Consider the following 26038-nt stretch of genomic DNA (forward strand, 5'->3'; position numbering starts at 1 on the left):
AGAGATACATACATACATACATACATACATACATACATACATACATACATACATACATACATACATACACATCCTATACTGGTGATGTAAATGTTCTTAAAATAACAAGTTGTTCATCAGTGTTCCTTTATAAGAATTTGTTAATGGTGAAGGAGTGATTGATGGTGATGTACACAAACACTATGTCACCATTTATGTCCGTGTGAGTGAGTGTCTTGATGTTGGTGCTTCTGGTGATATGTTGGTGATGGTGATGGTGGTGTGGTGGTGAGGTGATGGTGGTGGTGTGTGTTGTGTTGTGTTGTGTTGTGCTGTAACTGGTGACAGGTGGTAATTGGTAATTGGTGACAGGTGAAGAAGGGAGGAAGGAAGTCATCGATCACAGCAGAATATTCACACATGTTACACTATACTGTCACACTACTGTCACACTACCGTCACACTGTTCATCTCACCGTAACACTGTTGTAAGTTTCTGTCTAAGCTGTCCACTGCCTCGCGACACACCTAACTGATCACCAGCTTGGTTCTTTTTTTTTTTTGGTCCGTGTGTCTGTAAGTCCTTTTATTTTTCTTCTTAAAGGGAGTAATAAATATATGAGCCTTGAAATGTAGTACAATACGTCAGCGCCTCACTTTGACGTCATGGATAAATTGGTAGTGTGTTGGTTGCATGCTGTGGCTCTCTGTCTCTCTCTGTCTTTGTGTGTCTCTACTTCTGTCTGTTTCTGTCTTTGCTTTCTACTCTCTCTCTCTCTCTCTCTCTCTCTCTCTCTCTCTCTCTCTCTCTCTCTCTCTCTCTCTCTCTCTCTCTCTCTCTCTCACATAAACTCCTGGTTGGTTCTCGCATTTTTCACACAACTCAGGCCATATTTTCCTTGTCAAATTAGCACCGTAAAACAAATTAATATGACTTTGACAATCCCTACTCCTCCCTCCTACCCATACACACCTGATAACACCCACTTCTATATGTTATCGTCTCAGGGGACAGAATTATCACACCATTAAACTGATATATTTGACAACAGGCGAAAAACGATGGGTAATAATTCTTGTTGGTTTTGGATATTGATGGAGAGGTGAGGGAGATGGTTGGTGGAGAGAAGGGGGTGGTGGTGAAGGGGGTGTGGTGGTGGAGAGAGGGTGTGGTGGTGGAGAGAGGGGGTGGGTGGTGGTGGTGGAGAGAAGGAGGGTGGTGGTGATCTGTAGTAGTATGTGTGGTGGTGAGGAAGGTGTGGTGGTGAAGGGTGATGAGTGATGAAGATGTGTTAATGCAGGTGGGTAGTGAGGGAGGAATGTGGTGAATTAATGGATGTCATGAGAGAGACAGACAGACAGACAGACAGACAGACAGACAGACAGATATTTAACGAAGCCCAAGACACGACCAGAGGCAAGAACACAATTTACCGCTGAGAAAATTTTAGGCTGCCGACCATAAAAGAAAATTTTAGAACTTCCCCCAGAATCCCTTTTGTATTATTTGGTTGAGGGGCAAGACAGTGTTAAGCTCTGGCGCTCTTATGGTCTAGTCTGCATAGGTGTTTCCATTACTCCTTCACCCTTAAGATCACAGAGAAAACTATGGTATTTTGTCCCATAGTGAAGGTACTGTTACTAGTTCAGTATATCGGTAAAGGATTTTGTGGTAATGGAAAATGGAGGAAGAATTTTTTGGTGGAGTGGTGGTGTGGTAGAGTGGTGGAGTGGTAGAGTGGTAGTGTGGTAGAGTGGTGGAGTGGTAGAGTGGTGGAGTGGTAGAGTGGTGGAGTGGTGGAGTGGTAGTGTGGTAGTGTGGTAGTGTGGTAGAGTGGTGGGGTGGTAGTGTGGTGGGGTGGTAGAATGGTAGTGTGGTGGAGTGGTGGAGTGGTGGAGTGGTTGGGTGGTAGTGTGGTGGAGTGGGTGTGGGTTGGAACCTCACACTGCAATGGCACCTCAAATGAGATTACCCTCAAGAGTCAGGAGGGCAATGAGGTGCCCTCAAGCTGGAGAGTTAGAGGGGAGGTGAGTCAGTCTCTCTCTCTCTCTCTCTCCTCTCTCCTCTCTCTCTCTCCACCTGTGACACCCCCCCACCATGTCCTGTCCACACACTCACTCACCTGTGTCCCCGCTCGGCTCGCTGGCTACCACACTCATTAGCCTTACTCACTCACCTGTACACACCACCTATTGATATGATCTTCAACCTGTGTTAAGTCTAATTAAGCAACAGGTAAGACTCCTCCCTGACCACCACACTACACCACCACTGATACAGGTAAGTATTAGTGTGTAAGAATTTTAACTCTTTGAGGAAGATGACATAAGGACGATAATTTAAACCCTTAAGTATTAGTGTAAGTAGTAGCAGCAGTAGTAGTAGTAGTAGTAGCAGTAGTAGTAGTAGTAGTAGTAGTAGTAGTAGTAGTAGTAGCAGCAGTAGTAGTAGTAGTAGTAGTAGTAGCACACACACAAACAGCAGTATACAGTAAGTGTATTCAGAGAGTGTTGAGCTGAGGACGATGACTAATGGGTCCTACCACAGGGGTCCTCAGTAGGGGTGGTGGTGTAAATCATCATGATGTCTTGTTTTTCTTTTACATTATTTACATTGTGAGTGATAATTAAACGCTATGATGGTTGTTGACAAGTCTTCTATAGCCTGGGCCGTGTTTGGTGGTGGTGTGGTGAGAGGGGGAGGTGGTGGTGAGAGGGGGAGGTGGTGGTGATGGTGGTGAGAGGGGGAGGTGGTGATGGTGGTGAGAGGGTGAGGGTGGTGGTGGTGGTGAGAGGTGGTGGTGGTGGTGGTGGTGAGAAGTGGTGGTGATGGTGGTGAGGGGGAGGTGATGGTGGTGGTGAGGGAGGTGATGGTGGTGGTGGTAGTAGTGGTGATAATAGCTGCAATAGTGGTGACGGTAATGATGCTAGTTGTGGTGGAGGAGGTGATGACAGTAATAGTAGTGACAGTAATGGTGAATGGTGATGGAGGGAAAGAACTGACGGGGAGAGAAGGTATTATTGATAAGCCACACAGACTAATGCATCTTTTTACATATATAGTACAGACCAGGTAGAGTGACCCAGGCTGCTAATTGCCAGGACCAACAGGTTAATGGATGGTGAACATAGAAGGACTCAGGTGGTCAGAGCAGCAGGGAGGAACAAGACAGGTGATGTTACACGCTGGATAGCTTCAAACATAAGGGGTTGGGTGTAAACGAGACTGCCCAGTATAACCCACTGCAGTTTCCTCCATTCTTATTTTCTAACATAACATAAACTAACCTAACCTGACTTAACATAATTTAGCCTAACTTAAACTAAACATTCTCTCTCTCTCTCTCTCTCTCTCTCTCTCTCTCTCTCTCTCTCTCTCTCTCTCTCTCTCTCTCTCTCTCTCTTAACCACACACCTTTTCCTACGATTAAAATCTTTACTACAAAAAAATTAAAACTCTCTCTCCTCCGCCCTTAAAAAAAACACAACCGCTCAAACTAATTCTTAGCCAAACTTGACAATATAATCTCTCTCTTGGTGTAAAAAACTCACCATTGACTGATAAAAGGCACAGTATATCATCTTATTAGTCATGTTAATGGTTAAAATACTCTGTAATATTAGTTTGGATCAATACATAATTTAGGGCATTATGGGCCGCTCTCAGACCTTAGTGGTCAGAGGCTGTTATTAGGTGTAATTATTGAGTCGTAATTTGGGTGACGGGATGGTAGGTGTGGCCAGACTCCAGCCTGCCAGGTACATCACCTGCGGCGTCACATTACAGCCACACTATCTGCGGCGTCATACTAACAGCTAAATTACCTGCGGCGCCACACTTGAGCCACACCACCAGGGCCACACTACATGAAGTAGGTGTATATACAAACCTCTTATTTACCTCACAGGCCATTGAGATAGTTCCCCCGCCCCCCCCCCCAACAGCAGCTGCCCAGCACTTAACAACCTCTTAAGCCCTTGACCTGACCTTACTTGACCTGACTTGACCTGAAGTGGAAAAACAGACACTCGGGTTAAATGACTTTCTATTTGGAAAGGTGTTGGTCAATGACTCAAGACGACAGGAACAAACTGAAGACTCGATCACATCCCGTCAAATACTCTCTCCTCTCTCTCTCTCTCTCTCTCTCTCTCTCTCTCCCATAAATGTACAAGCAGCATGACACATAGTAAATGGATGAAATAATCCAACTAAGACTAATTTCACACAGAGGTGGGGGAGTTTAGTTCCAGACATGCATTGAGAAACATGGAATTAGCAGTGGTAAACAATGAAAACAGTGTAGTGTGTCCTGTGGTAGTGAACTGATGCATCACTAGGAGTAAGTTTGGGTAGAGACGGGGCAGGGTAGGGTAGGAGCAGGTAGGGTGAGGTAGGTGGGGAGTGGGGTAAGACCAAAAGGTAGGGGTAAGGTGGGGTGAGGTGGGGTGGGAGTGGGGCAGGTGTAAACGGGGCTGCCTAGTGAGGACCTATAGGCTAGCTGTAGTTTCCTCCATTCATATGTTCTTTAAAACGAGTTAATTAAGCCTTTAACCTGTCACCTGAAGGGGGGGGGGGAAACAAAGGGGTCAGAGAGGTCACATCGAGCAATAGAGAATTGACCTCACCTGACCCAGGACATAAGTAGCTCTGCGGGAGATCAACGTTGTCCCTTTGTGCTGCGTGAGAACCATACGTTTGGCGTGAGGTGCTGGAGGGAGAGTGTGTGAGTGAGAGTGTGTGAGTGAGAGTGTGTGCGTGCATAGTCAGGGAGAAAGAGAGAGTTAGAGAGAATTGGTTATTTACCTCTGCTATAAATATGCATCATGAATCAGTGTAAATTTATATGACGATTATTACTGAAGAAATATCTATCACACACACAGACACACACTCACACACACACAGACACACACACTAAATCCTCTAGTCACTTCAGTAACTAGTCTCCTCCCCCCCTCCTCCTCCTCCTCCCCCCCCACCAGGTGTTGTCTCTCTACGGGAGTCGTCAGCATCAGTAATTAACCTGTCTCCATATAGGGCCTCGGCCACCCTACTGTACGAACATCACTGCACCTGCCCACCTGCGCCATACCTGTCCTCCCGCGCCATACCTGTCTTCCTACGCCACACCTTTCCCTCTGTGGGGTGTGGCTGCTAGTGTGTGTGTGTTTATGACTGGTAGTATATGCATGTGTGTGTGTATGTATGCGTGATCTAGATGCTTAGGTAAATTGTGTAAAACAAACATTTATCACTTTATAGCGTTATTTGTCTTTGGGAGGTAGTGGTGGGTAGTGAAATGTGGTTATGTGTATGTTGTTTCTCACGCTATGTGGCTCAGAGGAACACCTGGAATATGATAACCTACCTATTGTTCTCTCTCTCTCTCTCTCTCTCTCTCTCTCTCTCTCTCTCTCTCTCTCTGAAAATCCAATGCAAATACGAGTTTTATAATAACTGACATATAATTCACCCCCCCCCCCACACTGTTCACTGCCGATTCCTCCTTGTTCATCGCTTCCCCTGATCACTATCCTACCCCTGTTCACCGTTCCCCGCGTTAACCACCCCTCCTTCCTACCCAATTCGCCACTCAAAGCAGAGGAGAGGGTCGACAGGGGGGGTGGGGGGGTGCATAACTAAATCTCACGAAGAACAAATCTCAGTGTGTATAACAAAATCTATACCTTGATGAACAGATTCCTTTGTTATTATATGTATGGCAAAATATTCATACAGATATACATTGCCATACAATCATACAGAGAGGCGTTATCTACATCCATGTGTGATACAAAACTTAATGGTACCTGTCTGTGGCGCCATTAGAAGGATCGTAAAGGAGTGTAAGAGGATGTTGTTCCGTGTCGTCCCCCTATACCAGCTCCTCAGCACCACAAAGAAGGATCAAACACCATTAACTCACCTTAGAACACCTGTAATATGTGCTGGTGTTCAATCACTGTCAGGTGTGTTAACTTACCTACTCCATGTATGTATGTAAGTAATCACAACACTACAAACTGCTCTGGATCACAACACAACCATTTATCTCACCACTGATGTCAAATTAAGCAAGTCGTTTGGTTACAATGGGATCAAATTTATCACCCCTTAAGGTCTGTCGCTTAAGATGGACTCGTGACGCTGGTGTTGTGTGTAGGTTAGTCCGTCCGCGTTGACCGTATTTGGGGAGTGTCAGTCTGTCCATTTGTCTCCGTCTGTCCAATTGTCTCCGTCTGTCCCATTGTCTCCGTCTTACGTCATAATTGTGTTATTGGCGTAGTAGTAACAACACCTGCCAAGAGTAATGAACCTTACTTGTTTCATACACGTGTGAGCCTCCACTCCAGATGAATGTTTGAGTGACTGTGTGTGTGTGTGTGTGTGTGTGTGTGTGTGTGTGTGTGTGAAATGGTTTTAATTCACTGTTACTATTTGTTAGGTAAGGTTAGGTTTAGTATATCAAGATGATTGTTTATATTGTTCATAAGGACAGAGAAAAAGAGAGAGAGAGAGAAGCAGAGAGTAATAGAGAGAGAAATAGTGAGACAGTCAGATAGAGAGGCTGACATACAGGTGTGCTATAACAGCTTAATGATAACCTCCACACACACCTGCCATCCATCAACTAACCGACGATAATAATAAAAGTTCAATGTACACTAACATCTGCCTCCAACACTTCCGGTTTCACTATTCCTGCTTTTGTTTACCTCATATACCTATAGATTACCTGTTTCTTCACTATTACTGCTTTTGTTTACCTCATATACCTATAGATTACCTGTTTCTTCACTATTCCTGCGTTTCTCCCGCCTGAGGATGAATCGTAACCAGAAATATTCACTGCAATTTTGGGATCACCTGAAGATTCGTCCCTCCAGTTTATTTCACCTGAAGATTAATCACCCTAATGATACCTGAGGGGGTTAGGTTAGTTTTGGGTGGATAATCTTCATGTGATCTCTAATATAGCTCAAAAGTTAAATGGCAAAAGAATAACCACAACAAACCCGGTGATGAACTTGTTCCTTGAGGTCATTAAACCAGAGGTCGTGGACCCCGGCACGTGTTGGGTCACTAACGGGGCACCACACTGACCTCACCTGACCCTCCACCTCTGATAGGGATCTGACCACTCTCCCATGACCAAGGCTTAATGTTTCCCCATGTCACAGCTTCAGTAATCTCTATATTTATCACACCATCTTTAACTTAACAGAATATCCCATAAATTTTCCCTTTATTTTCGCGTCTCTGTGGTCAGGTGTGTTGTCCTCACCTTTACTTACCTGAGTGTCTTACCTGGCGTCTTTCATGGTGATGTTTGCGGCTCGTGGCAGTACTGGTGCCTCGGGTAGTGTTATAAATATCACTCCCACCTGGATCACCTCACCTCCCAGGTAACCTTCCTCCCAGTGGTATAATGACCCCCTTATTGTTTAAGGTGACAACCCAGTGATGTAGTGAGTTTCCTCTCCGCCACCCCCTGCTACCTCCACCACCGCCCTGGGACCACAACACCTAGTCCTGATTGGTCAATACATACATTACCCCAGTGTGGTCTTGACAAGGGACAAGGTGTGGTGCTTGGGACTGGGTGTGGTGCTCGGAATAAGTTGTGGGATCTCTACACCCCAACCAGGCCCTCTACACCCTCAGCCCGGCCCTCTACACCCCAACCAGGCCCTCTACACCTCCCTACCTGGCCCTCTACACCTCCCTACCTGGTCCTCTACACCCCTACCTGGCCCTCTACACCCCTACCAGGCCCTCTACACCCCAACCAGGCCCTCTACACCTCCCTACCTGGCCCTCTACACCCCCAGCCCGGCTCACTACCCCCAAACACCATGATAACATTAGCTGGGACCCAACACCCTCCCCGGACGTGGACCATCACGGCAGGATTCGGGGTATTGTCCGACCATCACCGGCGTCTTGGTTCCCACGGCTCTCAGAACATCAGCGGGACTTTGTTTACCGGGGTGCCACGACCATGGGGGCCCTCACAGTTATAGGGTCCTGTTTACCGGGACTCCAGAACCATGGGGCCCCTTGAGTTATAGGGTCCTGTTTACCGGGGCTGCAGGACCATGGTGACCCTTGGAGTTATAGGGTCCTGTTTACCGGGGCTCCAGAACCATGGGGGCCCTTTGAGTTATAGGGTCCTGTTTACCGGGACTGCAGGACCATAGGGTGACCCTCAGAGTTATAGGGTCCTGTTTACCGGGGCTCCAGGACCATGGGGTGGCCCTCACAGTAACCATATTATGCCTGGATCAGTGTTGCCAAAGATTCATACACAGATTTACCCCACACAGAGCAGGACGCTAGTTTATTGGACACCCCTTTACACCCTCTGTTGCAAGGCGAAGCGCAGCAGCATTACACCGCCTAATTGGGAAACACAGAGACTTCATGCTTGCTTTTTTTGGGCCCCGAGTCGTGTTGATACCCCAGCGTGAGTCGTCGTCGTCATGACTCACCAGATGTTGTATGAGTCAACACCTCCGACTGTCAGTGACTCATGATAATATTTTCAATGTGTTGTTAAATTTTTGATGCGTTCTGACGTGATGGTTGGGTTAAGTTTTGTTTGACGGCGTTTAGTTTGGTTACGGTATGTTAAGTTGGGATAGATGAGTAGTTCCGAGAGTCCTTCTAGTGGTTCAGGTGTTTACAGGTTAAATAAGCTGGGGGGGGCTAAACTTCATATGATCCGAATATTCAAATTTTCTATATCCTTATTTAAACATAATATATATACACAACATTCCTTACATGTATATACCTAAGTGGTTTCGTGGAACTATCAACTTAATATAAATCAACTTTATATCCACCAATCAGAATGAACTTCTCCATAAAACTGGCTTTTCATTTGCCATCTCTCAATTATTTTCTCTCTATATGGAACTCCCTGTTAAGTCACCAGCGTAAACCTATCACTTGTAATGTGTATATTTAAGGTGGTGTTGGTATAATTTATTTCTTATATTATTAAGTGACGGTACAGATGTCCTTAGTGAGAGAGAGAGAGCAGGACCATCACCTCTCCTCACCCTATACTGTACAGTATACCGCCAGGCAGGTGATCAGTGAATGATTATCTCAATGAACATAAGAATGGAGGAAACTGCAGCGGGCCTATTGGTCCATACTGGGCAGTCCCGTTTACACCCAACCCCTATTGCTCATATAAGCATCCAACCTATGTTTGAAGCTATTCAGCGTATTCGAGTTAATGATGATATTTGGTAACTTGTTCCATTCATCCACTACTCTGTTTCCAAACCAGTGTTTACCGATTTCACGCCTAAATCTAGGGAAGATCATCGTCACATAAAGGAGACAATGTTGGTTCTTATATATATATTATTTATGGATTTTATACAGAATAATGAGATAAAACACATCAATGTATGAAACCTGTGAGAATGGTTAAAAATGGGATGTGGTGGGTAAGTGGATAGAACACTCGTCTCCTGCCTTAAGGGTTGTTGGTTCGTTCCGAGGAGACTCTTAGTTCATCACGCTGTCAAAAGGAGGTGAAGTAATCAGCTGCCCTGTTACAAACTGACCCGAGGCCTCAGTTGCAAGCTTCGAGTGAACAGACTTGAGAAGGCCTTGGGTAGCTCAGTACACCTTCCTGGTACTCCTACACACATCCTGTTGTCCTCACGCCCCAACAAACAAGGACAATGAAAGGTTCCTGGCGTTGTCAACACTCCCGAAGATCCTGTGGCCCATCATGTGAAGGACGTCGGAGCATTCTCGTTCCCAGGTCATCAGTGACTTCTGGGAGATCGACGACCTCCACTTCTGCCAGGTTGTGGCTGTGTTCCGGTAGGTGCTATAAGGGTTGCCCTTAGCATTGTGCATATGAGTATGAAGGAACTCCTGGACGCACCTGGGGATATCTTGTGACGGAGACGCTGAAGAAGAGGAGTTAGTGCTACTGGAGACCTTCCCTTCTCCCTTCAGGAACCTGAATATTTCGCTGGTCTTGCCGTAAGGATCCTGACACAGGTCTTCATACCTGTAACATGATGAGTCTTACTTCACCTGACACATGACCTGGTGTACTGGTCCTCACACCTGACACATGACCTGGTGTACTGGTCCTCACACCTGACACATGACCTGGTGTACTGGTCCTCACACCTGACACATGACCTGGTGTACTGGTCCTCACACCTGACACATGACCTGGTGTACTGGTCCTCACACCTGACACATGACCTGGTGTACTGGTCCTCACACCTGACACATGACCTGGTGTACTGGTCCTCACACCTGACACATGACCTGGTGTACTGGTCCTCACACCTGACACATGACCTGGTGTACTGGTCCTCACACCTGACACATGACCTGGTGTACTGGTCCTCACACCTGACACATGACCTGGTGTACTGGTCCTCACACCTGACACCTAAGCTGTACTGGTCCTCACACCTGACACCTAAGCTGTACTGGTCCTCACATCTGACACCTAAGCTGTACTGGTCCTCACACCTAAGCTGTACTGGTCCTCACACCTAAGCTGTACTGGTCCTCACACCTAAGCTGTACTGGACCTCACACCTGACACCTAAGCTGTACTGGTCCTCACCTGACACCTAAGCTGTACTGGTCCTCACACCTAAGCTGTACTGGTCCTCACACCTGACACCTAAGCTGTACTGGTCCTCACCTGACACCTAAGCTGTACTCACCTCATAAACATGTATCTCTTAGGAAAATGTGTCAGCATGTAGTCTTTGTGTTGTAAGTCCTGGAAGGATGAAAGTCGTAAACATGAACAAGTTACAAATAAAAATAAAACAAACTAAACAAAATAAAAGTTACTTCTTAAAATGTAGAAGTTATTTATAAGATAATTTAGTCAGATTCTTAACAATGTTTATCTCAAGAAATTTAATTAGTATCATGTCTAAAATTATCTACAGTGAGATTTTGATGAAATTTTAAGAAAAAGTTTAAGGAAATATATGTCAGGAAATTTTCAACGTAACTAATTGCTGTTTATGTTAACGAACCTCAGTGTGGATGACTACTGGCACCCAACACTAGCCTAAAACTAATAATAATATACATTTTAATAATATTAAATGTATAAAGAAAAATACCAATCATCATCTTACCTGCAGCATGTTTAGACAGACGGATTTCCTTAAAGGAGGAGTAAAATAAACCTTCTCCATGGACAGCTTAACAGCTCTAGGATCCCGCATCAAATGGATCACCTTCAGATCCATGTTAGTGTTTTGTAATAGCTCAGATATCCACTGTAGACGACACCTTATGGTCTTAATAATCCTCACTGGCAAACTATTACACACTCGACTTGCCTTCTGTATTGCTTTGATCGATTTCCTTATTTCCTGGTAGGGCGGACCACAGTCAGACGAGTTTCTGTAATAAAATGTTTCACCGAATTGTTCAGCTTCCCGCATACTGTATAGGAATTTACACTTAAAATCTCTCTTTAGTTCTGATAGGATGTCTGGCGTCGAATAGTTTTCTGTGGAGTTTGTGGGCAAGGTTCTTATTGGCTCAAATATATACATTGTTCTTCCCAGTGAGGCGACCAGTGAACCTAAGAAGCTGGATCCACTTCTTCCTGCTGAGCTGAGAATTAAAATGTTCTTGGGGTATTGGTGTGGTGATTGGTGGTCGTGTGGTGATTGGTGGTCGTGTGGTGATTGGTTATCGTGTGGTGGTTGGTGATCGTGTGGTGGTTGGTGGTCGTGTGGTGATTGGTTATCGTGTGGTGGTTGGTGATCGTGTGGTGGTTGGTGGTCGTGTGGTGATTGGTGATCGTGTGGTGGTTGGTGGTCGTGTGGTGGTTGGTGGTCGTGGTGATTGGTTATCGTGTGGTGGTTGGTGATCGTGGTGATTGGTGGTCGTGTGGTGATTGGTGGTCGTGTGGTGATTGGTTATCGTGTGGTGATTGGTGATCGTGTGGTGGTTGGTGGTCGTGTGGTGATTGGTGATCGTGTGGTGGTTGGTGGTCGTGTGGTGGTTGGTGGTCGTGTGGTGATTGGTTATCGTGTGGTGGTTGGTGATCGTGTGGTGATTGGTGGTCGTGGTGATTGGTGGTCGTGTGGTGATTGGTGGTCGTGTGGTGATTGGTTATCGTGTGGTGGTTGGTGATCGTGTGGTGGTTGGTGATCGTGTGGTGGTTGGTGGTCGTGTGGTGATTGGTGATCGTGTGGTGGTTGGTGGTCGATATTGTTGTCTTGTGTCTGGTTGTTGTTGAGGTCATTTGGTAGTTGATTGTCGTTGAGGTCGTCATGTAACTGGTAATTAACGACCTTGTGTGGTGGTTGATGCTCGTTAAACTCGGCTAGTTCCTGGTGGTTAACGACCTTACGTAGCGGTTGATGGTCGTTGAGGTTTTTTGATGCCTGGAAACGATCCGTATGGTAGTTACGGTTAACGTGCTCAACACATGTACCTGTTAAGGGAGTGGCCACCATTAACTCAAACAACATCACATGTAAACAATGAAATCTCTAACCTTTACTAGGATATTATGGCACCTTGTTTACAGTGGCACTACACCTTATGGTACCCTGTTTATAGTGGCACTACACCTCCACACTCCCACTCCATCACCCCCACATAGCCCCCACATTAAATATTATAACATGAAAATAATACGGTAGCCTTACTTTCCAACACCAATAAGGCAATACTCAGCCAACCACACGTGAAGACTATGATAAACATTACGAAGATGGGGAATATGGACACTCTTCTTGACATGGTTCTCTCGTATGCTTCCTGAAACAGAGAAAATAATAACGTCAAGCAATAAAACACTCCCTTCTCCACAGCTATCATGGGCCGGCACAGGGAACTACATGAAAATACGAAATAAATGTAACTACAGCAAGAGAAGAGAGTAAGTTTCTGTATAATTAACTACAGGATGTTGTCTTGTTAATGAGTAAGTTATAAAGGGTTGAATTTCACTTTAAAGGGATTATGTAGTATATTATGTAGCGTGTTGTAGCATTGTAAAGATTCAGTCGTGTAAATATTGCTGTAGTTGTTCACTTTGTATTTTGTATTATTCTGGTAAAATGAACTTTTTTTTCTCTAGTTCTGAATGTTCATAACAACAGTAATTGAACACTGGACACAAGAACAGTAACTCACACTGAACGTTAACAAAAGTAGTAATGCGGTTCAACGAAATAACTTAAAACCAAGCAGTGGGATCTGAGACCCAGTCGTAGGTTATGTTATGTTGAAGGTTAGTTGAACTCGACAGCTATACAGAGAATACACGTGTCTGTGTCTCTTGCCACAACAGATACGACTGGTTGTGTTTCCCACCAGGTGCAAGAGAATCAGTGCACAGGTGTGAAACTAATGCTCTACCTATGAGGCACAGGTGGTTTTCCCTTCACACTCACAATGATGAAGCCGTTTTGATATTCCACATCAATAAATGATCATCAGTTTAGGTTAGGTGAGGTTAATCGGGTTAGTCAGATTAGTCAAGTCAGGTTAGGTTAGTAATGAAAGAGAGATGTTTATAATCATTTAATCTTGCACCTTAGTAATGGTCAATAATTAAACTTTGTATTTACCTGTAAGTGAACAAGACTAAACATAACTGAGCTTATTTAAACTTAACTTTCTTAGATAAAACTGAACTGTCTTAATCCCTTGTAAATTATGGTTTAACCCTTTGAGGACGATGGTTTAACCCTTCAGGTAACTGTGTATTGAATGGATAACTTAAAATATTCTTCACATTGAGACAAAAGTGAAATTATTTCTGGTGCTTGTGGATGGACTTCAAGAAGGTATTAAACTGAGGGTAATAGTTACGTATAGATGGAGCAGATCACCTGAGCTAACCACCAGCTTATTTCACCTTCAGTTTAACCATTCTAACGCTAATGCTAACTTAACCTAGCCTAAATTAACCACAGCTTGTTTTATCTTAATATTAACCACCCTAAAGCTCACCTATTTAAACTAATCTAACTTTTAATTGACATATTGTACCCTAATCCCCCAGGTGACATTAGGGTGCTTAAATATCAGGTGATATGTGGGGGGGGGGGGGCTAATTTTCAGCTGATCCGAAGAATCTTTCATTTAAATGCTTGATAATCTGGTGATGAAAATCTCATTGTTTATGTTAACTAACTCAAAAGTGTATGGATACATTCACACCAAAAAAAGTATCTTCACGATTTTGTGTGAGACAATATAACACAACGGACGAAGCATTTTGACAACCCTACCGAGATAACAGGAGTCACAGTGTTCATTCTGAAATTCATCCGTCCCCCTCCGTGAAGATAATTTTTGGAGCAAGTACACAACATTGATCAATATATAAACACGGGAGACGACAGTGACTGACAAATACACAAATTTTACTCATATACAGAATTACAGACAATGACCTAAGAACTCTTTATCATAAGTATTATACAGGTTGATTGTACTTCAAGATATGGTTCACAAGATTTGATCCTAGAAAATTATTGAGCCTGGGAAATTGAGTCCTGAATATTGGGTCCTAGAAAATTGGGTTAGGTTAATTTAGGTTCGAGACCAAATTTTCAGGACCGAATATTTCAAGAGCCATTCTGTTATTGCCACACCAGATAACTTGATATTAAATGGTACAGTTGGGGACAAAGGTTCGCTCCCTGTGGTGAAACTGAGTGACGGGAATGAGTCTCCGAGCTGACTTACCTTGACTGTCATCTGGTGCGGGCGTGTTGTTTTGTCCCATTTGGGGTCGAAGCTGCTTCAGTTTGGGAGGGAGCGAACTTTTGACCTCAGGTTTACATATTTCTATCCTGGTACTCCTACACACATCCTGTTGTCCTCACGCCCCAACAAACAAGGACAATGAAAGGTTCCTGGCGTTGTCAACACTCCCAAAGATCCTGTGGCCCATCATGTGAAGGACGTCGGAGCATTCTCGTTCCCAGGTCATCAGTGACTTCTGGGAGATCGACGACCTCCACTTCTGCCAGGTTGTGGCTGTGTTCCGGAAGGTGCTATAAGAGTTGTGCACAGTTTTCTCCATATGAGTATGAAGGAACTCACGGACGCACCTGGGGATATCTTGTGACGGAGACGCTGAAGAAGAGGAGTTAGTGCTACTGGAGACATTCCCTTCTCCCTTCAGGAACCTGAATATTTCGCTGGTCTTGCCGTAAGGATCCTGACACAGGTCTTCATACCTGTAACATGTCGAGTCTTACTTTACCTGACACATGACCTGGTGTACTGGTCCTCACACCTGACACCTAAGCTGTACTGGTCCTCACACCTGACACATGACCTGGTGTACTGGTCCTCACACCCGACACCTAAGCTGTACTGGTCCTCACACCTGACACATGACCTGGTGTACTGGTCCTCACACCCGACACCTAAGCTGTACTGGTCCTCACACCTGACACATGACCTGGTGACACCCTATAAAGGATGACCTCCTCATGTTGCTGAATACATCGCATCAAGTGAGCGTATAATGTGTTAACACTTGATCTTGTTATATGTTCTTCAAAAATCTGTAACTCATATCATCTGTCTTAACGACTTACAGCATAAACCTTCAGAAGGATATAACCAACACCTAGTTAATAACATCTTGGTGTCTACTTCAGATGATGGCATGTATGCTTAACGATATACTGGCATATATAACAAGTATACTGGCATCTACAGTATTTAACAGTATACTGGTATGTACTCACCTAACAAAGAAGTAGCTGTTGGGAAATTTCTCCTTCATATACTGTTGCTGTTGTAGATCCTGAAACGTAAATAAAAGAATATCTCATCATCAATAAAACTATATCATACTTCAGTCAAAAAATATATATATATTAAACTCCATCAAAGATCACAGATTTTAAATTACTCTTGCTTTTAACCACTTGTGTACGGGGTCCCCTCTGAGCTGAATAAAATCGTCTAGTGTTGGCCAAATAAAGTGTTTAAGTGTGGCGACGCCGTAGTGAAAGAGTTAAACACAGAGGGCAAGTTCCTCCAGGTAACTGCTCCTGACGGAACACTTCACTTGACGAGTTTCCTGTGAGAATTGTATCCATTTTGTGATGTTTGTATTTGTTACACTTAAAACAATAAAATAATCCATAATTTAAATTTTAAGAAACAATTGACGTTTCTCTCAAATAGGTTTAAATTTTGTTTCTGTTGCTACAAATTAATGGAAATTATTTCTTTAATTTCTATGTGATAATTTTTTTTATTCTTTATTTTTTGACGTCATGGCTATTTTTTTTCAGTTTAACTTTTTGACGAAGGAAGGGAACTAATAGTTTGTTTAATCTCCTGTTTATTCTTAATTATATGACCTTCATCCTGCCTTCCATGCTTGGTGGATCACACTGGATTACAACCCCCCTCCCCTCACGCCTAACCAGGGATGAAACATACAAACATACATAGTCGTTGTCTCACCTGGAATAACGAAGAACACACGTGGGTCGAGACATCTCCACCATAAGAATTATGCACTGATAGAAGAATTCCTCGAGGATCCCGCACCAGATGAATCACCTTCAGATCCAACTCGGTGTCTTGTAGTAGCTCAGATATCCACTGTAGACGACACCTAATGGTCTTGATAATCTTCACTGGCATTCTGTTACATATTCGTCTTGCCATTCTAATTTCCTCCTTCTTCCTCTTCATTACACGATAAGGTCTCCCACACCCAACCGTATGTTGATAATAAATAGTTGACTTATAACTATCACTATCAATCATGTTGTCTCTCATTTCACAGTGATAAATTCTCCTTAGTTCGGTCACCATCATTTCTTTGGTAATAGTGGAGGGTATATCGTATTCCAGGGTTCTTATTGGCTCAAAGAAATACATGTTTCGTCCCAGTGAGGCGACCAGTGAGCCTAAAAAGCTAGATCCACTTCTTCCTTCTGAGCTGAGAACCAAAATATTACCTGGTTGGTGCGTCCTCGTGGGCTCTGTTGTGTGTGTATAGTTGGGGTTGACTGTTACCTCGCTAATGTCATATTCTCGTGACCAAGGCATCAGGTCCAGCGGGAAGATATTGTCTGTGAAGAGTGTAAACAACATCATTATTAATTCACGTTACAGGTGTAGATAAGAACAATAATCTTAAATATTAGATAAAGTCATAGGAATCATGTCTTCACGAGGGTCCAGCTGAACTTAAACTCTTGTTGAAGTATTATAATTATATTGATGATAATTATAAACTGTTCAGTCATTATCTAAAGATTCTTCATCGCCCTGGTTGGGGGGGGGGGGGATTCAAGGTTAAAAGAAAGGATATAAGTCTTACCCTCATACAGCATAAAGTGGACTACCAATATTACAGTGATGGCGACTGATATACTGGAAATGATGATCTTCCGTGACATGTCAAGTGTGTATGTGTGTATGTCTTAGTAAACACCTGGAAGAGAGAAAATAAAATATGACATGGTAATATACTTCGTGAGGTGGTGGCCATTTTGTGTCATTAAATTTTGATGTGAGATTATGGATCATATATCTCTCTCTCTCTCTCTCTCTCTCTCTCTCTCTCTCTCTCTCTCTCATATGTTCCAACACCTGATATGAGTCACTTATCATTAATAGTCGTCGTGAAATGTGTTTTGAGTCACTAAGTGTTATAGGTCCCGACTCACTGACTCATTAATGAAGCCCGCAACACCTGGCGTCATTAATAACAGGTAAAAAGTTACCTTCGTTTTTGTGAGACCTCACTTGAATTACGCAGTTCAGTTCTGGTCACCGTATTACAGAATGGATATAGAATCCTTGGAAAGAATTCAGAGGAGAATGACAAGACTAATCCCGGGCATCAGGAACCTTGAGTACAGAGACAGGTTAAAGCTTCTTAATTTGCACTCCCTCGAGAGACGTAGAGTGAGGGGCGATATGATAGAGGTGTATAGTCCAATTATGATACAGTTAACACACTATAGTAACTAATCTACGAGTGTCAGCCAAGATGACTTGTGTGTTTACAGAGTGAGCGATAATGGACGGAGCAGTGCTGTACTCACCGCTTGTCTCACATTGATCTGATCTGAAGTAAATCGCGTGCAGTATTGATATTGTATTTATCCCCCGAGCAACCAATACACACACACACACACACACACACACTCTGCAGCGGCCCTATTGACCCATACTATAGGCAGCCCCGTTTACACCCAGCCCATATCACTACTGTATATACCCATCCAACTGTGTATTTAGAGCTTCCCAGTGACGTTGGTGTTCAGCAACTTGTTCCACTCCTCTACTACTCTGTTTCCTAATCAGTGTTTACTCTCTCATGTTGTTATGATACTGTACTTGGCTGTTAACTGTTTCCCTATTTACATTTCCCAGCCTTGGTACTTGTTTGTTTCATCTGCCATTTTTTCAGACCATAAGAAAACTTTGTGCAGGTCTTCCTGTAATTGTTCAGAGTCCTCGTCATATTTTAGTGTCGTCAAAAAATATACTTAAATTGTTGTCTACGCATATGTCTATGTCGTTTATGTATATAATAAATAGTAATGGTCCAAGTACTGAGCCTTGGGGTACTCCACTAGTGACGTTACCCCAGTCGGATTTAGTGCCGTTGATGCTTTCTCGCTGTTTCTAGTCCCTGTAACCACGCCCTTATCCACTTTAGAATATCTCCTCCAATTGACTGACTCCTGAGCCTCCACTTTACGTATTAGCCTTTCATGGGGGACCCTGTCGAAGGCTTTGCTAAACTCAAGATAAACCACATTATAATCATATCCGTCAACCACTGATTCGAGAACAGTTGAAAAGAATTATAATAGATTTGTGAAGCCATGCTGGGAATCATACATCAATTTGTGCTTCTCGAGGTGGACATCTCGAACTGATTTTAATACTATTGCTTCCTGGTACTACATCTATTTTTAATGACATATTAAAAAAGTTTCTTAAGGGCATACTCCAGCATACAGCCTTAACAACATCAACCTAGAGAAGTCGACTTGTGAAAGAGACCTTGGGGTACTTGTAAGCCCGGACCTACGGCCTAGAAAACAGTGCGTTAATGTTCGAAATAAGGCAAACAGAGTATTGGGTTTTATGCCTAGAAGTGTAAGTAACAAGAGTGCAGAGGTCTTATTGCAACTATATCTTGCGCTAGTCAGGCCACACCTCGATTATGCGGTTCAGTTCTGGTGCCCCTATTATAGAATGGATATAAATTCACTAGAGTCGGTGCAGCGAAGAATGACAAAAATGATTCCGGGACTTAGAAACCTTCCATATCAGGATAGGCTAAAGAAACTTAACTTGCATTCCCTAGAAAGACAAAGAGTGCGGGGAGATATGATAGAAGTATTTAAGTGGGTGAAAGGAATCAATAAAGGGGATATAGATAAAGTTCTTATAATATCCGAGCAGGATAGGACTCGGAGCAACGGATTCAAGTTGGATAAGTTTAGGTTTAGGAGGGAGATAGGAAGAAACTGGTTCACAAATAGGGTGGTGGACGAGTGGAAAAAGCTTAGCAACTTTGTAGTAAGTGCGGGAACTCTGGAAAGTTTCAAAAGGAGGCTAGATAGATTCGTGGATGATAGAGAGTGGTAGTAACTCTCGACAGGAGCTGCCATGCACAGGCCAACCGGCCTATTGCAGACTCCTTATTTTCTTATGTTCTTATGTTAAATATCTCATCTGGACCTGGCGACTTATTTGGCTTTAGTTTACTAACATTGGTACACACACACACATAAAGACACACGCACATACATAAACACACCCACGCACACATACACACGTCTTCAACAAGGGGAAGGTTAACGTGAAGTGTTACAACAATAGTAAGGGGATAACTAGGACACATGCAGTACGTTACCTTTAAGGAAGTGACGTACACCATAAGGTTAGTGGGTAATATAATAACACACTAATAGATATAATCACAACACGAGACATTTACCTCACGAGTGATCACCAGCCTGTGAGACGTAGTGTGGTGAGTCAGTCAGTGACAAGGAGACTGCAGCACTATCACAAGCGCCACACGCCGCTTGTTCATTTAATTCCACCAATATTTCCTTCACGTCTCCACACGATAATTTATTTAACATTTTCTCTCGGTTACCAGTGACTGTTTATGATCAGACTTATCACGTAAAAAGAGATGAGAAGTGATCGTGTACATCAACTCGTAGCCACACACGCCGCTACAACCTGGTAACTCAGATTTGCTCAATACTCTGCAGTCATGAGCAGAGGCCGGCTTCGGTCTCGGCTTCGGCTTCGGTATATGGAAGCCAGGCTTTCTTGGACCGGGCTTCTCCTTCGAAACTTTCTAAATGTTTCGGCTTCGAAGCCACGAACTTGACTTCGGATTTTCAACTTTATACAGACACACTGACCATAACGTGACGTCACAGCTGACCTGATCCCTGACTTTTCTGTTCCAACAATGACCTGACCTGACCTTACCAGGTACAGTACCGTAAAGGTGAGTCCACTCTCGCGTTACCACTTAGTGTTGCCAATCCTATAGTGATGGGAGGGAGAGAAGAGCGGTGTATCCGTAATCCATTTGCTCGTAAACGCTCCTTTTGCTGACACCATGAGTTCCTCCTCCTCCTCCTCTCATCCTGTTGTAACTGTAGTATTTTAATCTGGGCAGCGCTAGAGGGAACCCCCCCACCCCTCCACAGATAGACACCTTCCCTGACACATAAGAATGGAGGAAACTGCAGCGGGCCTATTGGCCCATACTGGGCACTGGGCAGTCCCGTTTATACCCAGCCCCTATTGGGTATAAACGGGACTGCCCAGGATGAGAGGAGGAGGAGGAATTCATGGTGTAAGCAAAAGGAGCGTTTACGAGCAAATGGATTACGGATACGTTTTAATCGAACCTTATATTGGAGAGAGGGGAAGAGGTGGGGAGAGGGGAGAAAGAGGACTCGAGGGGAAAAGAGAATACAAAAGAGGCTGGAGAAAGGGAAGAAAGAAGGTAGAGGTTGAGAGAGAAAGTTCACACTGTATAAATTAATATATTTTGAAGAGAAAGTAGATCTCACAGGAACAGTACAGGTACAACACACAGTAGGGTGGACCAGAGGAGCCCCGGTCACACCCTATAGTGAGTGACACGTAAGCATAATAACAGGTAGATGCTGTAGCCAATCAGCAACAGTTTAGGATAATGAGGACGTGGCTCATTTAGGTCAATGTAGTTAATCTGATCTGACCTCATATATTCTAACTTGACCTCACTTAAGCTACCTTCACATGTCATTTAATATAAAAACTAACCTAACCATATTTGTCTCATTTATGAAAATTCTGCAACGAGAAAAATATGAAAATAAATCAGAAGAAAGAAAGAAGAGAGCGATGAGAAGGAGGAGGAAAAAGAGGCGAAGAAGGAGGAGGAGGAAAAAAGGAAAATGAGGAGGAGGAGGATAAAGAGGACGAGAAGAGATGTTTAGTAGGACGGAATTGTAATTGGATATTCTCTGTTGCATGAAATGAATTGCAGAAAAGTGCAAAGTGAGATGCAATAAAGGCTTAAATATAGCGGGGCGTCTCGTTACCTGCCAGATGTTAATGGTGGTGAGAGCGGTGGTGATGATGGTGACGGTGAAGGGGGATGTAATAGAAGGGAGGGAGTGTGTGTATAAGTGATGATAGAGGAAAGAGATGGAGGAAGAGGGGGAACAGGAAGACAGGTGAACGGAAGTCAACATTCAAAACTTATTTATAATTCTTCTCTGACTCTTCATTATACAGTCTACCTTTACACTAACCTAACCTAACCTAGCGTAACATTAACCTAGCCTAACACTAACCTAACGTAACACTAACCTAGCTTAACACTAACCTAGCTTAACACTAACCTAGCCTAACACTAACCTAACCTAACGTAACACTAACCTAACCTAACGTAACACTAACCTAGCCTAACACTAACCTAGCCTAACACTAACACTAACCTAACGTAACACTAACCTAACGTAACACTAACCTAGCCTAACACTAACCTAGCCTAACACTAACCTAACCTAACGTAACACTAACCTAGCCTAACACTAACCTAACCTAACACTAACTCTAACCTAGCGTAACACTAACTAACCTAACGTAACACTAACCTAGCTTAACACTAACCTAGCCTAACACTAACCTAACGTAACACCAACCTAGCCTAAGACTAACCTAACGTAACACTAACCTAGCTTAACACTAACCTAGCTTAACACTAACCTAGCCTAACACTAACCTAACCTAACGTAACACTAACCTAACCTAACGTAACACTAACCTAGCCTAACACTAACCTAGCCTAACACTAACACTAACCTAACGTAACACTAACCTAACGTAACACTAACCTAGCCTAACACTAACCTAGCCTAACACTAACCTAACCTAACGTAACACTAACCTAGCCTAACACTAACCTAACCTAACCTAAACCACATATGATGACGGTAATTCCCTAAGGTGGGTGATAAAGACGGAATTATTACCTCGTTGTGGTCCACATTAAAGGTGTGTGTGTGTGTGTGTTCGTGTATGTATACTACGAATGTGTGTACGTATGTGTCTGTAATACGCGTGTGTGTGTGTGTGTGTGAGCATTAAGCCTCGGTCACCCAGTTTTAATTAACACCTGTGTGACACCTGATACAGAGAAGTGTAAAGCCTTCTTGAGTCACCGCCTGAGACTCTGAGCTTGTGCCAGGCGAGGGGGAGGGTGAGGTGATGGGGTGGGGATGCTGGAGGGAGGAAGGGAGGGTGAGTGAGGAGAGGGTGTAGCAAGAAGGGGGGAGGAAGAAAGTAAACGAGAGAGAGAAGTAGGGAGGTAGTGACGGAGGGAGAGAAGGAGGGGGAGACAGGAAGGGAGAGATGGAGGAGGTAAGGAGGGAGGGAGGGAGGTAAGTACGGAGAGAGGGAGGGGGAGACAGGAAGGGAGAGATGGAGGGAGGGACCAGCAAGTCATTTACATTTATAAATCATGAATCTAAAAGCAGCTTGTGTCGTAAACACATAAATTGCTTGATTTTTTTCTCTGTTCCTGTGTCGTGTTGCGTTGCGTTGCGTTGCGTCGTGTCTTGTCGTGTTGTCCAACTTAAGGGAATTTTAAGACTAGATAACAAGGGATTAATAAAGCATTTAATCATTCAAATAAATATGAACTTTAACCACTATGCCAAGTCCCTTTAACCTGTAATAAAAAAAAAATTAACCACCATGATGCCATAGCTTACACCGAGACACTACCTAGATACGTAACGAGGACAGAATAAATGTTTTGATAATATAACATTGAGCTTGTTAAGGAGAGTACCTACGTCTTGTCTCAGCGGGGGAGCCTTAGCGTGGTGCTGTTGTTGTGGTTTGAATGTAAATATTAATATATCCCTCCTGAAGACAGAAGCTAAGATGGTGGGTGGTGCTGCAGAGAGAGAGAGAGACACGTAGGTCATATAAATAAACAAGTAAGTAACAAGTAATCAAGCAAATACATAAACAAATACATAAATAAATACATAAAATACATTAACAAATATATAAACAACTAAATGACTAAATAAATAACTAGACAAACAATTAAACAAACAAATACATTGGTTCTCTCAGTATGGTTCACTCAAGTATAGAAACAAAATAAGAACCACAAACTCCACAACCTCACCACCATCACCACCAGTAGAACCATCCACATAAACTAACTACCATAACTACCATCACCACCAGTAGAACCATCCACATAAACTAACTACCATAACTACCATCACCACCAGTAGAACCATCCACATAAACTAACTACCATAACTACCATACCATGTTTACATAAAGTACCAGTTGATCCTAATTAAACCTTCAACTACATGTTAATTAAATAAATAAAAAAAAACTAATTACCTGGACTAATAACAATAATAAAACAGCCCCCCATCTCTCTACTAATTACAGGTGTATCTCATGCCCCATACAGGAGTAAAGGTGGATAATTTATGGATATTTCTACCTGGTTTTATGTTAATTGTCGCGTCTGTGTACTGAGTGGTCCTCCTAGAAGATGGATGCCTCACTTGTATACGGATTTAGGAGTTGTGTTTTAATGGGAAATGGAGTTTGAGTAGTGAGGATGGTTCGTCTCGTTTAATTGGATAGGTAGGGATAGGTAACGGAGAGGTATGGGTAGGTAGGGAGAGATATAGACAGGTAGAGACAGGTAGGGATAGGTAAGGGATAGGTAGGAACAGGTAGAGACAGGTGAGGATAGGTAAGGGAGAGGTAGGGATAGGTAAGGGAGAGGTTGGGAGAGGTAGGAACAGGTAGGTGGTACAGGGAAGAAGAAACGGGTATCACAAACAATATAGTATTTCCTGTATATATACTTAACACAGGTAAGTACCATCATTGGGGTCCCAGGGATGGTAATTAACCTTTAAAAAACCCACAGGTAATATAAGCGTTACGGAACGATGGTTAAAGCAGCGTTATCCAAGCTAAGAGTGACGTCAAGAGGCGGGTACCTGTGACAGCTATAATCACTAGGAACTATAAACCCAAGAAGGTATTAACTTCACTTAACTGATGTTGTGTTATAGAATTTAACCTGGGATGTTATGTGGTGTTGTATTATTACTGGTTATACATGTTATTTAAGGTGATTTAGGGTTGTGATTTTTAATTAGGTGGTGATTTGTGAGTTTATAGGTGCTTGTACTACAGGTGTGTGGGGGGGGGGGTGTGGGTGGGAGGGTTGGGGAAGGGTGGAGGGTTGGGGAAGGGGGGGGGTCGGATATACAAAGGTTAGACCACTACCACACCTCTGCGGCGAATCAATACCATCACCACCTTCACCCACCACACCACCACTACCACTAACCACCACTACCACCACCACACAGTAGCCTAAACGTCCACACCAATTGATTTATATATATATTACAATATGGTCTCATAAACATGTAAATATATACAAGAGATAAATAGCATGAATAACTAATAACAGGTATGACAGTAATTACCTCAAGGATAACAGGTAAATGTTTAAGACTTAGTTATTATCATTAATCAGTGTTATGAGATAGTACAGTAATTAAGGGTAGTTTATCTTTTAATGTGATGCTTGTTGGGGGGTTTAATCTGACATACATACATACATACATACATACATACATACACTAGGAGTAGCTGGAGATGAAATGTCTGTGTGTCTGTCTGTCTGTCTGTCTGTCTGAGTGATGCAAGACTCCTCCAGGCAGTCACCCACAGTCCTAACCTTCTTCAGGAACTATGAGGACCTCTAAGTTTGACGACATGGTGCACCAGGTAGGATACAAGAGCGTGCACCAGGTAGGATACAAGGACGTGCACCAGGTAGGATACAAGGACGTGCACCAGGATGAAGACAGGGGTGTGCACCAAAAATGCTCCAAAGACGCGGTGCACCAAGATCTGTCACCTAAACACGAGTCATCAGCAACAGTCAACACATTGTCTCTCTCGTGTGGTAGAAGCAGTGGTCTGGCGCCTCTTGTAAACACTTCACCATTCAACTTCTCTTGTCTCAGGTGTCAGCCACGTGGTAGCTATTATGTATGTGCTGACACCTAATGCTGACGCGTAAAGCTGACGACGCATGTAGTGGCTGGCCCAAAACAGAACCGTTCTTGTGTGAGATTATTAATATTATGTTTTTTACTGATAAATTGAGTATTTTTGTAAATAGTGAGGAATTGATTACCTGTTGTTATTATTATTATTATTATTATTATTATTATTATTATTATTATTATTATTATTATTATTATTATTATTAGTAGTAGTAGTAGTAGTAGTAGTAGTAGTAGTAGTAGTAGTAGTAGTAGTAGCAGCAGTAAATAACATATAAGGTATAATCAACTCTTTACACCATCACTGCTTAACACACCCAGAAGCACCGACTGTAAACTGTCAGTAATGTAAACTACTTCAATGTGTAAACCAGAGACTGAAGCCACGGACACGGACTCG

At 43.3% G+C, this 26038-nt stretch overlaps 1 protein-coding gene across 4 annotated transcripts; it reads right to left on the reverse strand.

Moving 5' to 3' along the window:
• Positions 1-9346: 9346 nt before the first annotated feature.
• On the reverse strand, positions 9347-20197 carry LOC121864037 (carbohydrate sulfotransferase 1-like). 4 transcript variants are annotated; one of them, XR_006088536.1, is made up of 7 exons: positions 19980-20197; positions 17337-17450; positions 16469-17085; positions 15739-15797; positions 14723-15219; positions 12670-12781; positions 12152-12452 (listed from the first exon to the last, which is right to left on the reverse strand). XR_006088536.1 is itself a non-coding variant. In XM_042362934.1 (6 exons), exons 2-6 carry the CDS (start codon positions 17413-17415, stop codon positions 9668-9670), a joined length of 1116 nt encoding a protein of 371 aa, XP_042218868.1. In that variant the 5' UTR covers positions 17416-17450; positions 19980-20191; the 3' UTR covers positions 9347-9667. The 4 variants fall into 4 exon arrangements, 3 of the variants coding, with proteins under 3 accessions (XP_042218868.1, XP_042218867.1, XP_042218869.1); XM_042362934.1 differs by lacking the exons at positions 12152-12452; positions 12670-12781 and adding an exon at positions 9347-9899 and having other exon boundaries at positions 15091-15219; positions 19980-20191; XM_042362933.1 differs by lacking the exons at positions 12152-12452; positions 12670-12781 and having other exon boundaries at positions 13537-15219; positions 19896-19997.
• Positions 20198-26038: the final 5841 nt, after the last annotated feature.

This window comes from Homarus americanus, unplaced genomic scaffold, assembly GCF_018991925.1.
Source record: "Homarus americanus isolate GMGI-L3 unplaced genomic scaffold, GMGI_Hamer_2.0 scaffold14720, whole genome shotgun sequence".
Lineage (NCBI taxonomy): Eukaryota > Metazoa > Arthropoda > Malacostraca > Decapoda > Nephropidae > Homarus > Homarus americanus.

Coding starts and splice junctions, on each gene's coding strand:
- LOC121864037 (XM_042362934.1), bottom strand. CDS start 17,415: ATGTCACGGAAGATCATCATTTCCAGTATATCAGTCGCCATCACTGTA. Junction 17,086..17,336: donor CCACTTTATGCTGTATGAGG/GTAAGACTTATA, acceptor CACTCTTCACAG/ACAATATCTTCCCGCTGGAC. Junction 9,900..15,090: donor CCGTCACAAGATATCCCCAG/GTGCGTCCGTGA, acceptor AGATATCCCCAG/GTGCGTCCAGGAGTTCCTTC.